Genomic DNA, 18,853 nt, shown 5'->3' with positions numbered 1-18,853 from the left:
TTGCGGTGTTTCCGTCTGTCGCTGGTGATCTCATCCACCATCGCTGCAGCTTTCCCTTCGTGCAGCCAAGAGCCATCCGTGTCCTGCACCTCTGCGGGCATGGGGATCGGATGGGAGACCCGAAGTAATATCACAGAATAGCTGGGTTATAAGGGACCTTAATGGTCATCCAGTTGCAATAGACAAGAAATGTATCCTAATATCCAACCTCAAAAGAGCAAAAGCCAAAAAGGATGAAGCAGGGCCAGGACAAGACTTCATGCCATCCAACCCCCGAGATCTAGGGCCGAGCAGATAGCTGTGGACTTGCAGAGGATCAGCACTCATCACACCTTTGCCTTCCCGTGTCCCACCACGGTGCTCAGCCACAGCAAAGGCAACAAATTCTCTGTATCACATCGCTTTCTGGGAATGGGAGGTGAGCAGCAGCCAGACATGCTGGGAATGTACACACGGGCTCAGAGGTGGCACCTCTGGGCCCTTCTGGGCACAGTGAGTCACAGGAGCTATTTTAAACCCCTGCCTCAGGATGAGAGGAATGAGCAGCGAGTCCCATAGCTCCCTGGTAATGAAGCACTGCGGACATGGGTCTCCCAGTGCTTTGTCAATGTCCTGTGTGGCAACAGCATCATTTCCATGGGGCGTGTGGGAAAACTGAGGCACGGAGCACTGACTTCCTGGAGACATTCTGCGGCAGAGCCTCAGAGCAGGGCTCAGCCTTTCCCTGCCCTATCACTCCCACAAGTGAAATGCCAGTGGGAGAAAGTGTGCAGCAAGAGGCTCCTGGGTTTATTTATGGGCACTGATTGCTTGCAGCCAAGGAGCAAGACGAGACCACAGGCAGAACTGTCCCAGCAGCATATGCTCCCTTCTTCAGGTGGGACTGGCCACCAAGGGATGTCCCCACATCCCCTGGGTAAGGGAACTGAGGGCAAAGCACTCTACTCATCTCAACCCTGGCAAAAATGAACAAAGCGTAGGAGAAATGTCCCTTCCTGCACTTCTGGGAAAAAAACCCGTGCTGTGACCCCAGGTGCAGCTTTCAGGCACCTGAAGCCTTGTGGGGTTTGCACCGACCTCACCAACACGGAGCCTGAGCTGCCTCCATGACACACTGAAACTGCATCACCGGGCTGAGAGTTGGTGGGGGTTTTTTGCAAGGAAGAAACACTTTATTCACCACAAAAAAAAACCAAACAACAACAACAAAAAAAAAAACCAACCAGAAACCAACCACACACCGCAAAACCTTTCCAGTGTGTAAAGCTGAGTCAAATTTAGCAACTTCAGCTAAAGAAAAAACATTTGTAAAGGGGTAATCAGAATGTTTTTCATCCTTTTCCAAGCTTTCCCCTTCCTCCGGGGTAATTTCTCGTGTTTTTAATCACTGTGTTTGTTACAGTTAGGAGGGTGTTAAGCGACCCGAAAAATGAAACAGCTCTAGTTTCAAACCCAAGCAGCCACTTCAGTTAACCTGAAATGACACACAGGCACACATCAGCATTTGAAGGGAGAGCAGGTTGCAGGAACAGAGCTCTCACCCCACTGAGAAAGCTGTGAGAAAAACAGAAGCAGTAAAATGTCATTTCAGGTCAACCCACGCTGAAATTCTGCAGATTTTCCCCCCAGAAGAGTGAGGCAGGGCCTGCACACACCAATGCTGACCCCGATGGAAACCGCCCCGTGCCTGCAGCCTGCCCCAGGCTGCTGCTCGTAACCTATTGCTTGCTGCACGTGTGCATGGGTGCAGGAAGGCACATGTGTGTTTGAGTGTACGTAATCCTACTTAAGCACACAGATCTGAATGGGTTCGGCTCAGGTTGGCTGTCCTTGCCAGCAAAGTGCAGCCACAAATGCCCGGATTTTGTCCCTGGCATCCCTTCTACTCCCATCCCTTCTTTTGAGTTGGAATGGAGGTGATGTGCACCCTCCCAGGGCGGAGGGGTCATGCTTTCTCCACCAGGGTGTTTCCAAACAGTCTTTGATAAAGTCAGGGAATGAATGAATCACACGAAGATGATCTGTGAATTGCCATTGAAAAGCGGGAGGGAGATTTCTGAGAACGACTGCTCCCTCAGGGTGGGGAGGGACAGCAAAGTGAACCCATCCTGCATAGGTGGGGGTTGCAGGCACCCGGAGGAGGCTTTGCAGCAGCAGCAGTGCCTCTAGGACAGAGGGACACGCTCTGCCATGCTCAGCCTCTTGCTGACACGCTTTCCATTTCTGGGTGTATGAAAACTGAGCTGTCAGACTTCCACCACCGGCTTGTGTGACCTCATGGACATCACCCCTGTTGTGTACATGTCTCAAATCAGAAAATCCCACGCTAGATCCCCACACACCACCACCCAAATCCAAACCCCACGGCTGAGAGCGGAGTCCCAGCCCTGCATTGCGGTAACACCGCTCGGCCTGGTGACCGAGAGCAGCGATCTCCTGCAGCTGGGAGTCTCAGCACACGCTCTTATTTTTCACCAGCCCTAAGTTTCCTTTCCCTGCTTCAGCCTCGGGATGGGAAAAGGAACCGATTCTTCAGCTTTCGTTCTCGCTCAGAACCGAAAGCTGCTGCGCTGCTGGGCCCGAAGCCCTGAGCACCTGATGGGGAAAGAGCAATCGCAGCTGCAGCAAAGAGCAGTTAACAGTTATGGCAAAGAGGGATCGCACGGCTGCAGCAAAGAGCAGAGCGCTGCAGCAGCGCCGGGGCCGTGCCGCCCTCTGCTGTCCAACCAGAAATTAACTTTGTGCAGAGCACGGCTGCTTGGCACAGGAACGCGTGGTTTTTTGAATAGAAACGCGCGGTTTTGTTCAGAAATACACGTTTTTCTCCCCGTTTTGGAGCACACGCGGCCCTCCGTCACGCGCAGAACCGCCGCGGGGTTCCCGGGATGGGGACTGCGGAGCTGGCGGTGGCACAGCGGTCCCTGCCGCGCCGGGAGGGACCGCCCGGGGTCGGGGGCACTGCGGCCGTTTCCCGGTGTTTAACCCTCCTCGCCCCTCTCCTTCGCGAGGTGGGTGGGGTTTCCCGTCCTCCCCACCCCCCAGCGCTGATGGTGCGCTCCGCCTCCCCCCCCGCGCACGAGGCGGAATGGTTTCTCCCCGACCCACAGCCCCACCCCAACCGTCCTCCACCGTGACGTCACACCACACTCACTTCCCATTGGCTGGGCCTCCGGGCCTGGAGCAAACTGACCAATGGCGACGTTCTCCCCGCCCTCACCCAAGATGGCGCCGCCAGGAGCCGCGGGCGGGCGGCGGTGAGGCGCTGTGGGTGTGGGGGGCGGCCGGCCGGCCCGGTGTGCCCGCTGCCTGGCTGGCCGCCGGGCCCGGCCCCGCGTAGCTCCGCTATGGCGGCTGAGAGCGGGCGGCAGTTCTGGAAGCGGAGCGCCAAGCTGCCGGGCAGGTGAGCGCGGCCTGGTCCGGGCGGGTAACGACCCCCCGGGGTTGGGGGATTGCGAGGGGGAGTTGGGCTTCGTTGCGGGGGGGCCGCACGCGCGCCCCACGCGCGGCCTCAGCCCCGTGGGGTGCAGTGGAGGAGGGGGTCCGAGGCTTCGGGGGTTCGCCCCTCGTGGAGTCTTTGGGGTCCCCGCTCCTGGTTGAGGCCTTCGTGGCGGCGGCGGAGGGGAAGAAGCGCTGCACGGGGCCGGGGCGGCGTGGGGGAAATGTTGCTGAGCGGCCTTTGGGGGCTCCCGCAGCTCTGGTGCTCCTTCCTCATCTGAACCTTTCCTTCCCCTCGTGGTGCGCAGGCTCTTAGCTGGCTGCTGGGGGAGTTAGATTTGGGATAAGCCATGAAAAATTCCTTCCCAGATCAGCCTGTAGCGTACCCATGGGGCTCTGCTGTGGCTTTGGGACTTCTTCGAAGCAGGTGGAGGGAACAAATGAGTGGTCCCAACTCAGCAGATTCCCCGTAGGCTCCTCCCTTGTTGTTTAGTGGTCACTGTACTGAGGGGCTGACAGTTGGACTTGATAATCAGAGGTCTTTTCCAACCTTAATGACTTTGCATTGTCCCTTGGACTAACGAAGCAGCCTAAATTTGTGTCAGCTGAAAGAAAAGCACTGAGTGCTGTGCGTCCCTCCTCTCCCTCTCCCATGGGAGGATGGTGCTGTGCTCTCCCCAGATTGTTCCATGTCCCTGTGGTCACATCTCCGGATGTTGTGTTGTGCTGGGTTCTGTTGCCAGCATCTCTATTCCACAGCTGATAGAGCACAACTTGGAAAGCTCAAACCAGGTGAACCGGTCTGGGAGGCAGCCAGTCCTGCACAGACAATGCGCTCTGACATCAAAGTTTGGCAGAGTTTTCCCTTCCTAACAGACAAGCTTGCAAATACCTTGTCCTATGGTGCTGAGAAAGCTTGTTACCAGTTCCACACGCTCTGTGTGCCCGTCCTTTCCAGGGATACTTACTGACAGATCTCAGGCCTTGATCCCAAAGGCCAGCACAGCTGAAAGGTGGAGGTGGGACAGGCTACATCCACCAGGCACGAAGCTGTCCTTCGTGTTCTTGGTCTGTGCTTGGACAGATCTTCCCCTGCAGATTGTTGGCTCTCCCCCTCCTTTGTCCTGACAAGCTGCTGAAGGTTTGTGACAATTTGGAGGCCACACTAGGTTTGTTTTCCGTGATACTTTGTGAATGTGGTCACTTGGTCTTACTGACTTCTAGTTGGTGCATTTTGCCTGTAAATATGGGGTCTTGTGGCAGGACTAGTAAATGGTGCTTTATGTCTCCAGTGCTGCCCTGTATCATTTGCACTGGGAGTTCTCAACCTTGTAATTCTTTCGGGGTGTGCTGGCAGGTTGGTCTGGTGTGTTGTCCTGTGTGATGCATTGTTTATTTCCTGCCCTACAGAGAGCTGAGTAGTGAGGCATCAGTTTATGCGCTGTTTAAATGTTCTTTTCAAAAAGGGAGGAGAGTCTGCTGGGAATAAAACATTTTTGGTCTCTGTGGTTGCCCCAACGTGCTGAAGATGTGCTCTCTGCTGCAGTGCCCATAACCCAAGCCTTGCCACGATCTGCCCATGAACAGTGTAACACAGCAGAACTCAGGTGCAGATTGCATCAGGCACTGTGCAGGGAGGTAATGGGAAATACCTGGTCCCACTGAGCTCTAAAGCAGGACAGAGGACTCACGCTGTTGGTCTCAGGGCACAGTGTCAGCACAGGTCCCAGCTCCTGACTCGGTGGTATTTGCTAACACACAGTGCCTGCCCTGAGCTTCCCACTGGTGCCAAAGTCGGAGTTAAACTTGAAGACAGCCAGTTCATCTAACTGCTGCACTAGGGAGAGCCAGATGAGCGAGTAAATGAAGAGTTTACTGATTGCCACTTGCTGCCCTGCCTCTGTTTTCTGTGCTGTAGCAGCGGGATGTGCTGATGCAGCTTTGTGAGGCTTTTTAGGACGTGCTGAGGGGCAGTAGTGGGCTGAGCTGGAGGAGCAGGACCAGGCACGGAGTGTGCTGAAGGCTCTGTTGTGCCAAGTTGCCATCTGGCAGCTGTGGAGATGTGTGCAGGTCTCAGGTCACCTGTTGTGTGTCTCAGAGCATTTGCTCTGCTTCCTCTCCAGCTTGCTTTGTATATACGTGTATATTTTTATATACAAATATATGTGGGGTGGTGGTACTCAGCTCTGCTTGTCACCTTCAGCTGGCCGTGGGGGCTCCAGCTGATGTGCTGTGCAGTAGATCAGCCTGGGGTGCTTTGTTTGTGGGGGCCCAGGCTCTTCACAGAAGATCTGCCTGGGAGATGGAGTGCTGCCATTAGCAGCAACAGCATCATCCGATTGCTTCAGAGCACCAGCGAAGGGTTTCTTCATGCACTACTGGCTCCCACATCCCCTCTTCTGTCTGTTCGTTTTGCTGATAAGTGTCACATGGGCCCACGTGTGGTTTTCCTCCCGCTGTGTGGGAATCAGACCATAATACCCATTGGTAGCATGTGGATTTTCCTGGGCAAATCCTGTCACGGGGAAGAGCGACCGCAGCTGGGAGATGGTGTGAGCGTGGTGCTGAGCTTCGGAAGGGCTCTGCAAGCTCCTCTCCTGTGGGGAGCTGCCATGAGTCATTTGGAAACAGGTCTTTTTTGTTTTTGTTCTTTGTTTTTTTTGTAACTCCAGTTGTCTTTTTGCTCTGCCCACCTCAGGCTCCCTGTACCCTGGAGCACTCATCCAGCTCCGCAGGGGCTGAGTTGTGGCTCATTCCAGACCACATAGGAAGTGGTTGGTTAAGCTGGGATTTGGACCTGTTGGCTGCAGGCCTGGATGCCAACAAAGGGATCAAACCCTCAGTGCTGAGGATCCAGTGTCTTTGGAAGGAGTCCTTCCCTGTTCTGGAGGGCTGAGAGGTGTGAATCCTCAAACCCAGACAGTTTTTGGATGCAAAAGAGAATGAATGTCTGTGCTTGTGGCAGGCAGCTGAGGTGTGGTTGCTGGGAGCAGCGGGGCAGGAAAGAGCAGATAGAGATTTCGGTCCTGCTCGAGGAGGCAAATCCCATTTCATGCTGGAAAGAGCCTAAGCTCAACAAAAAGCTCAAACAAAGCTTCTGTTTGCTGCTGCAAAGAACAAGAACAAATCTTCAGCTGATTGTGGCTCTTTGGATCTAAGGCTTTGAAGGCAGAAGCTTACTGAGGTTGATTTTTGGGTCTGTATTTGGCTCCCAACAGTGTACAAGGAGTGTTATCCCAGTCCAGGCTGAGCAGACTATCCATGGTGCCCTGAGATATTTTGCACTGTCTCTTTCCTTTTCCCTCCCTGCAGCATTCAGCCTGTCTATGGAGCACAGCATCCTCCCCTGGATCCCCGCCTCACCAAAAAGTAAGTGCACTTTTTCTCCTGGAGACATGGCCTGTATGCTTAGCCTTTTTTTTTTTTACTGGCTCAGTGTTGTGGAGGTCTCCAGCATCCCCAGCACTGATATTCCAGTTCCTCCTGATTGGACTGGTCCATGTTGCTGGGAATGTAAAAAATGATGTAGCAACTTCATTCACATTTCCTGAGCAAACTCAGATGGTTTCTGGTGTTCCTGTCTTGGTACCAGGACAGCCCCAGTGTTCATCCCCTCTGCTTTGTGCAGTCTGAGCTCTCTGGTGCAGCTTCAATTCAGGCATGTGCAAGAAGGGCTGGAGAGAGGAGTATGGTGCTGTCCTGGGCTCTGTGAAAGCTCACAGGAAAGCTTATCTGCTGCTGCCTTTGTAGCCAGAAATCTGCATTAGGCAGATCAGAGGAGAAGGTGCATTCTTTAGCAGTGATGTCTGCACCCATGGATAGGGAAGAGCTGAGGGAAGGGTGAGGTAAAGCAGCCTGGCAGCAGGGAGGGTCAGCAGTACAACCACTGCACCTTCCCAGCAGGAAGAGGCAGCACTGATCTGCACGGCCTCCTTGTCCCTATCTCGTGCTGTGCAGCAATGAGCGTTCCTGGTGCTGACGCTTCAGCTGGTGGACTTTGACTCCTGCAGCTTAAGGGTAAATGGAAACGCTCCTCCTGCACCTGAGGAAAGGAACAGTTTGGTCTGTCTGCTGGGAGCGACTGCAGCTGTGCCAGGAGTGTCCAAGAGCATAGACTGGTTCTGGCATGCCTCTCCCCAGGTCACAAGACTTCTTTTTCCATTCATCTACCAGTTTTCTGTGGGTTGGGGGGAAGAAGAGATGGAGGAATTGTATGTCTGTCTCATTTGCCCTTCTGAGCCAAGGAGGCTGGCACCTCTCCAGTTGCTAGCAGGCACAGTGGCTTTCCATGCCCTGAGATCACACTGGCTCGGGCAGCCTTGAGGAGCTTAACACTTGCCCTGAGTTTGGGAGGTGGAAACTTGGAAACTGGGGAAAGCCAGGGACTGACTGTATGGGGCTAGGACAGGGGGAAGGAAAGAGCATGGGTTATCTATCAGTGCTACTCTGACATCGTTTGTCTCTGTCTTACAGCTTCATCAAGGACCGCTCCAAAGCCAATGCACTGCCTATGAAAAGTAAGAAGGCCTCCAGCTTTCATGAGTTTGCCCGCAACACTAGTGATGCCTGGGACATCGGTGATGATGAAGATGAAGACTTCTCTTCCTCTTCCTCCTCTTTGCAAACTTTGAACTCTAAAGTGGCCAAGGCCACGGCAGTGCAGGTCCTGGAGAACCACAGCAAGCTGAGGGTGAAACCTGAGAGGGCCCAGCCTGCTCTCGGTGATGTGCCCACCAACTGCAAGGTCAACAAATCCAGCAGTGAGGCCCAGCTCTCCAGGATGTCTGGTAAGAGATATCTTCAGGAGTAGCTTCTGCAGCTCGATATCCTGAGTACAGGCATTACATACAGTCTTAGAGGATCCTGTTTTCTGGGCTCTGAGGAGTTTTGGAAGTCTGTAAATTCTTGGTCAGCATGTGCTGCACTTTATCAAGGTCGATGAGACCTTGTAGGGGACCTTGCAGTTAGCTTGTTCACTTTTAGGATTGGAGATGAGTGGGGCAGATCTGCAAGTTGGTTCTTTGGGGGTTCCCTGAGTTTCATTCTGCTTTGTCTTGTCTTTCCCATGTATCGTGTGGGAAGTCTAACCCACTGGCAGGCAGATGTCTTGATGCAGAAGGGTGGAAGGGAGAAGAAATGAGGGGAAGTGATGGAAAAGCAGCAACAAATCTCTGTGGACTGATTGATCCAAGTGGGCCAGCAGTGCTCTGTATGCAGGGGTTGGGCAAGAGAAGAGAATAATGTCTGTCTGTAGTCAGCAGAGCACCGTGGGGTTGAAGTGCACGGTGGTCCCCTTTCCAGCCTCACTGCAGTGTCTGCTCTCTGCAGAGGAGGCCTGTGTGCGGACCCCCCTCCAGAAGCAGCAGTCCCTCCCCCTGCGGCCTGTCATTCCACTTGTTGCCCGAATCTCTGACCAGAATGCTTCGGGTGCTCCCCCCATGACAGTGAGGGAGAAAACTCGCCTGGAGAAGTTTCGGCAGCTCCTTTCCAGCCACAACACAGACCTGGGTGAGTGGCAAAGTGGATGCCTGTGGGTGGGGAGGCAGAGAGAAGTCTGCTGCCTCGGTGAAACATGGTTCAGTATCTGAGGCAGGAAAAAGATGACTGACTTGCATGTTGGCAGATGATAACCCCTTCCAGCAGCTGCCTGTTTCTGGTCTGTTTCTGATCACAAGTGATGGTTGTGGTTGCAGGGCTTTGCATGAGAACTGAGCCCTGCTGAGAAGGGACCAGCGGTCATCACCCCAGCATCCAGTACTCCTGTCCCACTTCAGAGCCAAGTGTCCCCACTCCCCAGCCACAGACCCCCATCCCCAGTCACTGCTAATGTGGAGCCTTCCTGGAGGCTCAGTGTCTCCAGAGCCTGCAGGAGCAGACTGGGCTTTCCTCTCCTTTTAGGTGTAGTGGTGCCTGGACGTGCCTAGGATCTAATCCATTGCCACCACTGTCCGTTTGCAGATGAGCTGAGGAAATGCAGCTGGCCTGGCGTGCCCAGAGAGGTCCGGCCCGTGACGTGGCGCCTCCTCTCAGTGAGTACTCGGAGCTGGGGTGCAGGAGGCTGGGGGCACTCTGGCACATGCACTCCTATACCTTCATGGGAGCAAGTCCACGTCCAGTTTTGTTCATGTTGTATCTGTGCCCAGCCTAACAATGAGCTGTGGGGTTTTTCTGATTGGGTTGTAATTGCTACATCTCCTGAGCACAAACCCCAGACAGGTGCTGGGAATGTGGCTTGTTGTTTCAAGAAACTGAATCCTGTAAAATTGGATTATACCAGATCAGAAAAGGCATCAGGGTATGGGAGAGCCAAAGCCCACAAATACCCCTCCCCTGCTCCAGTTTCCCTGTATCTGCTGTGTCTGTGTGCACAGCTGCCAGGCAGGATTTCAGGGCTTGGTTTATGGTGAGGGAATACAGGGGCTGCCCTGACCTGGGCTTTCCTCATGCAGGGTTATCTCCCTGCAAACATGGAGCGTCGGAAGTTAACCTTACAGCGCAAGCGAGAGGAGTACTTCGGCTTCATCCAGCAGTATTACGATTCCCGGAACGAGGAGCACCATCAGGACACTTACCGACAGGTACCTGCCATCTGCCTGGCTCTCTGGCCCCTTGTCACTGCATGCTCTTGAGTTAGGGTCATAGTAGGACTTCTACCTGTTAGCTGTTAGGAATCTTCTCCTTGGGGATGGAGCACTCTGCTTCTGTCTGTCTCTTTATGAGTACTGGATTAAGCCTTCCCTAAATTGGCCAAATAAGTGGATTTCCCAGCCCACCTCTTGTCACCAGCCCAGCCCTGAGTCAAGGAGGCTGAAGGTAGAACTGTAGGTGACTTTTTCTACATGGCTGCAATCTGTAGAGCTCACAGTGCTTGTCAGCAAGTGCAGCTCTCACCTGAAGGGCACTGAAGGGTGGGTTTTCTTCTGTTGTGTTGAATTACTGTGAGCCTTAAAAGCATGGCTGATGTATGTGACCCACACTCTCTTCCAGATCCACATCGACATTCCAAGAACCAACCCACTCATCCCCCTCTTCCAGCAGCCACTTGTCCAGGAGGTAAGGGGACAGAGTTAGACCACCAGTGCCATTAGACTGAGTTAACTGCAGACTGAATGTCCTGGATGACAGCTCCCAGTTCCTTGTCCTTGTCCAGTACATGCTCATGCTTCCTGGTCTAGTCCTCAACTTTCTGAAACATGTCAGTGTAAGAAACCAGGGGCTATGAGGTCAGCATTTTTTTCTGACAAGAATTGGTAATAGTCCTGAAACTTTTGTTCTGAAACAAATTCAATGAATTTAAATCAGAGCAGGACATCAGTTGTGTTTTGCTACACACGTGCCTCTGTGCAAAGCAGTGTGTGAGAAAATCACAGAGGGCTGTTGGAGAGGTGGCCAGGAAGTGTGAGCATCTGTTGTCTTTGGAAACAATCTCAGTGTGTGTGTGGTATGTCTCAGTGTGATGTCCTGGGGCTGGGCTGGGAGTAACGCATCTGTAGGTTATGGAGGCTGCTCTCTTGGGAGCCATAATGATCTGTGATGTTTTGCTGGGAGTGCTGTGCTGACAGCTGATGGATAAAGAGCACAGGTAACAGCCTTAGCTGTCCACAGGGTGTTCAACAAGGTGTGCAGCTCCAGGAGCACTGGCGTTTGCGTTTCTTCAAGCAGCAGCTTTGATGGGGAGTCTGAGTTGTCTTCTTCTGGGAAGAGTGGGCTGGCCTTTGTGGGGATTTGTGGATCATGCAGGAGTCTCTTAGGACTGGTATTCTTATCTTAATCATATTGCTGCAGAAGAGCCTGTCAGTGCATGATCTTTGCTCCCTGAGCTCAGCAGTTATGCTTTTCTGCCTCTCCTTTGTGCACGGCTAATGCAGGTTCCTGCTTTCCTTCAATTCTTCCCTAGATCTTTGAAAGAATCCTTTTTATATGGGCCATTCGACACCCAGCCAGTGGCTATGTGCAGGGAATCAATGACCTGGTCACTCCATTCTTTGTTGTGTTCCTCTCTGAATATGTTGGTAAGTGACACTCACTGCCTCTTGACTGCAATGGTGTGAAGTGCTGGCATTGCCTTGCTGGAGGGGATGTGTTTTCCTTTAGCTCCTGTGCTATGCCAGAGATGCATCTTGACCTCGTGGTGCATCTTTGCTGCCTGGATGAATTGACTTCAGTTTCATAACCTTGTTGAGCTCGGCAGAAGTTGAAGCAGTAACGGTGGATTTACATTTGAGTGTACTTAGATTGGAGGAGGATGGGAACTTCTGAGAGAAGAAACTGAGAGAGTTTAGGTAAAGCTTTGATGCCCTGAACTTGGGGTGGTGGGAAGGATCTTGTTCTCACTGCTTGAATTTGGAGCTCATTCTTGTTCTAGGAGGATGGACTGAAGTACAAAGACACCCTGCTGAGAATATACAATAAACTGTTTAAATAATGATTCCTGTCCTGTGCTGCTAGTACAGGTGTATCTGTCAAGCTGAGAGTTTCAGAAACTTAATTGACTTTTCCCAGCTGCCTTTAGCTTTCTTGTCAGCCAGTTGCTTTTAGCTGGAGAGCAAGTCCTTTTCCCCCATGGGATTTTTATTCTTTCTCCAGCTCTTGCTGTGTTTTGGGGTTGGCATAAATGTTCTTATGGCATCCCAGTGTTCAAGCATAGGGATTATTTTTTCACTGTAAAGAGAAAGGAAAAGGATTTCCTAAGACAATGACAGAGAAATCCTCTTGGACAAATGCTTTAGGATCTGATTCGCAGCTTGTTGAATTCACCTTCCATTATCTACCTGAAAGTTTGTAAAACTAGTAGTGGTCTTTGTCTTTTGAGGACATTGTGAAGAGGTAATCCACCTCAGTTTGCACTGCGATAGCCATGTGGTCAGGACTAATCTTCAAGCCAAACTGTTGCACTTTACATTTCTGAAGGAGAAAGCACAGTGTGGGGCTCTTCTGCTACCTGGAGTGAATTCCCTTTTCTGGGAAGAGTGAGTCAGTTGAACCAGAAAAGAGCTGGTATGAATGTTGGAGCTGCCTGTGGATACCTTGTATAACTTCATACAGTCATGTACCATGTTGGATATCAGGTCTCTACTCTCTGTGCATGGCTGCAACCTGTCTGATTGGGGCTGTACTTCTTGCCATCTTTCAGGCCCCTTTTATCCTCTGCATGTGGCCTTCTGACTGTCATTGAGAGGTGTGTTGAAGGAAAAAAACCTCTGCATGTGACCACTGAGTTGTAGTTACTCAAGCACTACCACACATCCCCTTCTGTCTCTGGAGCTCAGGAGTTAAAGCCAACCTTCAGGCCAGAAGCATGATGCACTCGTGTCTCAGCAGCCACCTAAACCCCACTGAAGTGTCACTCACTGGAGCTCTGCCTCCCCCAGGCCCTCGGGCAACTGTGACACTGGTGGCAGTGTCCTGGCTGCCTTGAGTGGCTGTCACTGTGCCACCAGCTCCCTTTCAGTTCCTGCCAGAGCCATATGTTGAGTGTCTTGCTCCTTTCTGCAGGGCCTCTTAATGATGCTGCTGAACAGATGTTCAAGCTGAGCCGTGCCCTCCAGAGACTATTTTTATGTTTAGTTTTCTTTTCCCTCAAAGCTTCTTGCAGCATGCCCAGGATCTCCTAGCAGTCTTTCTTTGCTGGCAGAGTTTCTGCTCTTGTCCCTGTGCCAGTGCAAGCAGCAAGCTGTTCCCTGTCACCTAGGCTTATCACCCCCTCCCTTTCTTCATCACACTTCTTGTGCCATGCCTGGAGCTGTGCAGGGAGCTCTTCTGCACGAGGTGACAGCTGTGTGGCTGAGCCACCAATACCGGCTGAACGCACGTGGCCATGTCCTGCTCCTTAACCTTGCCCATATTCCTGCTAGGGGGAAGTGATCGAGGAAAGGAGAATGGATATCTATTAAACAGAGGTTATGCCTGCCTTTCTAATTACCTGGAAACTTGAGGATGGCTGTGGAGGAGCCAGCAGAAGAGTGACCGGTAATTTTGGATGATGATCTACAGCTGGAAAATAGCTTTGCTCCTCTTCCTGCTGCATGAGATTGCCCGATTGCCACAGGCTTAAGCCCATGCCCTTCCTAAAGCCCAGTGTGCTGCAGGCAAAGGGGGCAGAGGTGGGAGCAGCATTGGACACGCTGCTCCATCCCATCCCCCTGCAGCCAGGATCTGTTGGCACTGGTTTTCATGGTGGAACCACCTGGGATCACATCTGAGCCAGCAGAGTGGCCCAGCTCCAGCCCTGACCTCAGCCGCTCCATCTCCGCTCCTTTCCAAGCAAGATCAAAGACATCTGTTCAGATTTCCGAGCCTCTGGGTTTGGAGATAGGCCAGTTCAGCCCTGGCATCTGTTGATTCAGTGTAGTGCAACAGCTTTCACAGAGGACTCTGCCAGCAGTGCAGCTGATGCTCTCCTGTGAGACGCATGGAGAAGACAACAGGGATGGAGCTGCTGTGTTGGTTGAGCCAGGAAGGCTGAACCTGTGTCTCCTGGCCCAGAGCTGTTCCCTAACCCCTGCCTTCCTCTGCCTGCCCACACACACTGCCCTGTGCAGTATCCAGGTCAATGTGAGGCTGGTCTGGAGGAGGGCATCTCTGCTCCGAATGCAGTCAGCATTGCCACCGTGCCATCCTCAAGGGACTTCTTGCCCTCTCCTGGGGGATTGTGATCCCATTTGCATTTAGTGAGTGCCCTTTAGGGACAGAGCTTTAGTTAGCACTTGTGCTTAGACCCCAGTGCACTGGGTTTCAAAAACAAACTTCCACAAATCTCTGCTGCCCTCACATCAAAGCTTTTCCATGCACAGGGCTGCTTCTGTTTGATGGAGCTCTCAGCCCAGTGGGAGGAGGTGTTCTGCAAAGCTGAGCAGTCCTTCTGATAAGTGGCACGGCTGTCAGGCTCTGTGCTGAAATTAACTTGGAAACTTGCACTGTCCAAGGAGATGTTTGAGCACTTTAGGGTCGGTCCTTTCAACTGTGCCAGAAAGTCCTACTCTCCTGTGAAGGTTTCTGAGGCTTTGGCAAGTTCTTCCTGAGAGCCTCTTCTTCCTTGGAGTTGGCAGCTGCCTTTTGAGTTTCTTCCTGTACTGCTGCCTCACCCATTCTCATCCAGCTTGCTGGAGGGGACTGCAGGCTGAGCCCTGAGGTGCTCAGGTGCCCAGGGAAGGTGAGCATGACTGCTTCTCTCTGTTGTGCTTCACTCCCGGGCTGATAAATCCTCTTTACCAGGGTTGGGGGAGCTGCAGCTCAGCCCCCTCATTCAGCTCTGGGCCCAGGGCAGCCTTTGCTTCCCTGGTTTCTGTCAGCAGTGCTGGATTTGCCTCTCCTGCTTGTTCCTGTGGTGCTGGCAGAGCTGCCCTCACCCATGCAGGGATGTGCCCTATCAGCAGAGGTCACCCATGTCAGGGCCTTCATGCATGCACTGCTGTGGCCTCAGAGAGGTGACAACAGCAGCAGGGACTCTCTCCTGGTCCCCTGAGGAGCTGGGCTGGGTTCAGATCATGGTTGCTGAATATTTTGGGTGCTTCTCCTGGCCTGGAGAAGTAGGTCGATGCACAGGTGTCCTGCTCTGTACTGGGAAGGCTGCTCATTTCAGCTGTGCTGGCAGCTGCATGCAAGGAGCATTAAAGCCTCTTGGCGTTCCTGTGAGCCACCTGGCTCCCCCTTATTCTCCTCCCTGTCTGTTTTGCAGAAGAGGACGTGGAGAACTTTGATGTGACAAACTTGTCACAGGATGTTTTACGGAGCATCGAAGCTGATAGTTTCTGGTGCATGAGCAAGCTGCTGGATGGGATACAGGTGAGCTGCTGGGGCGACAGAGATCCTTCCCCTTTCCTGACGCAGCAGCACCACTGTTTTCTCTCTGTATCTGGGGGAGAGCTCGTAATCCCCTTGGCACTAGTGAGTACCTAGCTAGACCTTCAGCACTCCTGGTATTTAAAATTGGCATTGAGCCTATGTTTGTTCTCTGACAGTATATCCCAGCATTAATGGACATTTCTGCTTCTTTGGCTGCAGTTGTGCAGCCAGCACTGTCCCAACTTCCCAACTACTAGGGACTTCACAGCAGACACCTGATCGTGGCACTCAGGAGCCATATCTCCTTGGCTGGTGCAGAGCTGGGGATCTGATTTTGGCCATTTCCAATCGTTGGAGCTTCTGCTTCTGACTGATGGCCTTTCCCTGCAGGATAACTACACCTTTGCACAGCCAGGGATCCAGAAGAAAGTCAAAGCTCTGGAGGAGCTTGTGAGTCGGATTGATGGTAGGTGACAAGGGAATTTGAGAGGGGGGGGGGGACTTGTATCACAACAGTGAGAGGCTTCCTTTGCAAGTAGTAGCAAGGACCCTCAGTGCAAGGGGTATATGCCTGCCTACAGTGCAGGGGGGCAGAGCAAGGTTGGCCAAAAAGCTCCTGGGGATGGGATTTTGTTGTCAAGGCAGCATGAGGTGAGTGATGGAGGTGTTTAGAGAGCTCCTCAGCCTTGAAGTACATGGAAGCCAGCATGATTCGGGCAGTGCCTTGTGCAGGAGCTTGAGTGCCGTGTTGCCCAGGTATGTAAGTGAATTGTGCTGTTTCAGAGCAGGTACATAATCACTTCAGGAAGTATGAAGTCGAATACCTGCAGTTTGCCTTTCGTTGGATGAACAATCTGCTTATGAGGGAGCTGCCTCTTCGCTGCACAATCCGCCTCTGGGACACCTACCAGGTACGTGGGCTCTTGCTGCTGTCCCTCCTTGGCTGCTCATTGTAGGGCCAACTCCCCACGCAGGGTGGGGAGGGATTCCTCTGTGGCATCGTGCAGCTGGAAGACATGAGAGGAACGAAGTGTGGCCTCTGGGGTGTTTGTAGACAGCTGAAGATGACACGTGGACATGTGTCTGGGGGAGCTGTGCTCCAGCAGAGCCGCAGGAGCTGACCCAGAGTTTTGTTGCCTGCAGTCGGAGCCGGAGGGGTTCTCACATTTCCACCTCTACGTCTGTGCCGCCTTCTTGATCAAGTGGCGCAAGGAGATCCTAGATGAGGAAGACTTCCAAGTAAGTCACTGGTGTGTGGGGCTAATTCTTCTGGGCAAAAGGGGAGAGAACTGCCCCGGGTGGGAACACAGCAGTGGATATACTCAGCTGTCATCTCAGAACTGGCTCTAAGATCATCCAGTCTCGGGATTTTTGCTCAGCACAGAGAACTGAACAGTTGGACAGACACCAGCTCTTCCTCGGGCTTGAGCTTCGGTCACGTTGTGGCTGCCTTTTGCTGTCTGGCTGTAGCACTGGATGGTAGAACCTTTTCTTGCAAGAGCTTTGAGGGCATCTGAGGCGCTTCACTCGTTCAGAGTTGGACACAGGCACATCTTGATGCTCTCCTGAGCCTTTCAGACCTGCCAGTGTGATGAGCCAAAGCTCCTCAACACTGCTGCTTGTTCGTACCATCCCTCAGCTTGCTCTGGGACTGTGTTTTGCCATCAGCTGTCCCAGAGTAAGCATTTTCTCCTCTTCCAGGGCCTTCTAATGTTGTTACAAAACCTGCCAACGATACACTGGGGCAATGAAGAAATCGGGCTCCTCCTTGCTGAAGCCTACAGACTCAAGTACATGTTTGCAGATGCTCCCAATCATTACCGCCGATAGGTGCCAGGACTCAACTCCCTCCTCTGCCCGCCTCCTCCTCCTGGCCATTCTCATCACTGTGGCATTGTGTCGTCCAAGTCCTCGGACGCTGTGGCCGGGAGCTGCTCTTTGCTGTACAAAGCTCACATTGACTTGTCTTAACTCTTCTGCGTGCCTGTCTGCCACTCCACACGCCTGGATGTGCCACTCCAATCACCGTCAGTATTTCACACTGTGCTGGTGGTCTGAGCCAGGGAGAGAGGCTTGGAGGGGCAGGGGACAGCTTTACAGATAACTGAGCTCTCCCAGCCCTGCCCTGGGCTTGTCCGGCTGCTGGTTGCCTTGGCTGCGCTGTGACGTGTTTGCCCACTGCTGCACACATGTACACACGACGCTCACTGCCCCATACGTGTGTGCTGCCCCATCTGCTCCCTTCTCTCTTCAGCTGCAGTTTGATCCAGCTCTCAGACAAAAATGCCTTATCCGTGATGGCGTGGCTGGAGACCTTCCCTGGGGCTGCAGGGCGAGAAGTTTCTCAGGGCCCAGCTTCATTCCTCAAGCCTTGTGGTTCACGAGGGAGCTGCTCGCACCTGCCCTCTCCCTCCTCTTTGCCTTCTTCCAGGTGTGAGACAGTGTGGTGGGCACGGTGGGGGTCTGCATGATGCACACGGCTGTGATGAGACGCTCTGATGTGCCACTGGTGCAGCCCCTCGCAGTGTGAGGGCACAGGGGAACCTCTGAAAGCCCCGGGCAGAGCCCCCGCTCCTCTGAGGCATTCTGTGTATATTGTGTTCTTGTGTATATGGGTCAAAGATGTACAGTATATGTCCTCTGTTTGTAGCAGATATGATTTTATATTTATAACGTGTGTCCCTTGTTCTCCCTGTCCTCTCCACACCTGTACGGCGGCGTAGGGCTTTGGGCTCCTCCGGAGGTGGGGGGTATTTCTGCCCTGACGTGTGCTCGGAGCGTGGAGATTGTCAGGAAGGTGTGCATCAGAAATGTGTATCCCGAGGCTTCCCATGCAAAGAGGAGTACAGGAGTTGGAAGGGGATGGGAGCTGAGAGCGGATCGAGGAGATACAGGGTAGGGGGCTCGTGGTGCCCGGGGCTGCTGCTGCAGGGCACTGCGGTGCCAGTGCCACCAGTGGGCTCTTGGGCACCAGTGGTTCCCAGTCCAGTACTGGTTGTTCCCACTGCTCTCCACAGTGTGGAGTTTCTCCAGTATCCTCCTGGAGACAGCACAGCCAGAAACCACCCTGGGTTCTTAAACGAAGTTGTGAATGTTTTATTGGGCTGGGTTCCTGCTGTCCCCCTCCTGCCAAGGGCTGTGTGTGGGGGGTGGATGCAGGCCCCCAGGTTTCTTGGGGCAGGACATGGAGGTGCCATGGGTGAAGGGGCCATGAGGCCGGGGCTGAGCATGCGAAAGGCAGAGCCTTGTTGCCAATAAAACTCCAGTGTCTCAAGAAATGGCTTGTTCCTCCTTTGGGCCTTATTTTTTCAGTTCACTAAACCTTTCTGTACCATGCCTGGGAAAGCTTTTACTGGGAGAGAACTGAAGTCACATCGTGGCCTCATCCCTTCCCCCCCCCTCAAAAACAAAACCAAAAACCTGTGACACCACAAACTCACTTTAAGGTCTCTGCACTTGAGTGCTGCTGGTTTGTAGATCCGCATTCTCCCCAGCTTCTTGCAACAGGTGGAAAACATTAACAAAGATCTTAATAACTCACCTTCTAATGCATTCAAATGCCTCACATACATCTGCAGTTCTCCCTGGGTCAGGCACCTGTGCACCAGAGACCCCAGCGCCTGTCTCCATCTGC

General features: G+C 53.0%; 1 protein-coding gene across 4 annotated transcripts; it reads left to right on the top strand.

The window, feature by feature from the left end:
• The first annotated feature begins 3,326 nt into the window (after positions 1–3,326).
• Positions 3,327–17,067, top strand: TBC1D22B (TBC1 domain family member 22B). 4 transcript variants are annotated; one of them, XM_065747538.1, is made up of 13 exons: positions 3,327–3,400; positions 6,748–6,804; positions 7,909–8,222; positions 8,764–8,943; positions 9,394–9,464; positions 9,885–10,013; positions 10,423–10,488; positions 11,333–11,447; positions 15,113–15,219; positions 15,610–15,685; positions 16,003–16,130; positions 16,363–16,458; positions 16,921–17,067. In XM_065747538.1, exons 1-13 carry the CDS (start codon positions 3,345–3,347, stop codon positions 17,047–17,049), a joined length of 1,524 nt encoding a protein of 507 aa, XP_065603610.1. In that variant the 5' UTR covers positions 3,327–3,344; the 3' UTR covers positions 17,050–17,067. The 4 variants fall into 4 exon arrangements, with proteins under 4 accessions (XP_065603610.1, XP_065603611.1, XP_065603613.1 ...); XM_065747539.1 differs by lacking the exon at positions 6,748–6,804; XM_065747541.1 differs by lacking the exon at positions 8,764–8,943.
• The last annotated feature ends 1,786 nt before the right edge of the window (positions 17,068–18,853 follow it).

This window comes from Cyrtonyx montezumae, unplaced genomic scaffold (assembly GCF_038088225.1).
Source record: "Cyrtonyx montezumae isolate F1298 unplaced genomic scaffold, pur_monq_1.0 scaffold_45, whole genome shotgun sequence".
Classification (NCBI taxonomy): Eukaryota; Metazoa; Chordata; class Aves; order Galliformes; family Odontophoridae; genus Cyrtonyx; species Cyrtonyx montezumae.
Note: the sequence above shows the minus strand (reverse complement) of the source record. Positions and strands in the feature narration are given on the sequence as shown.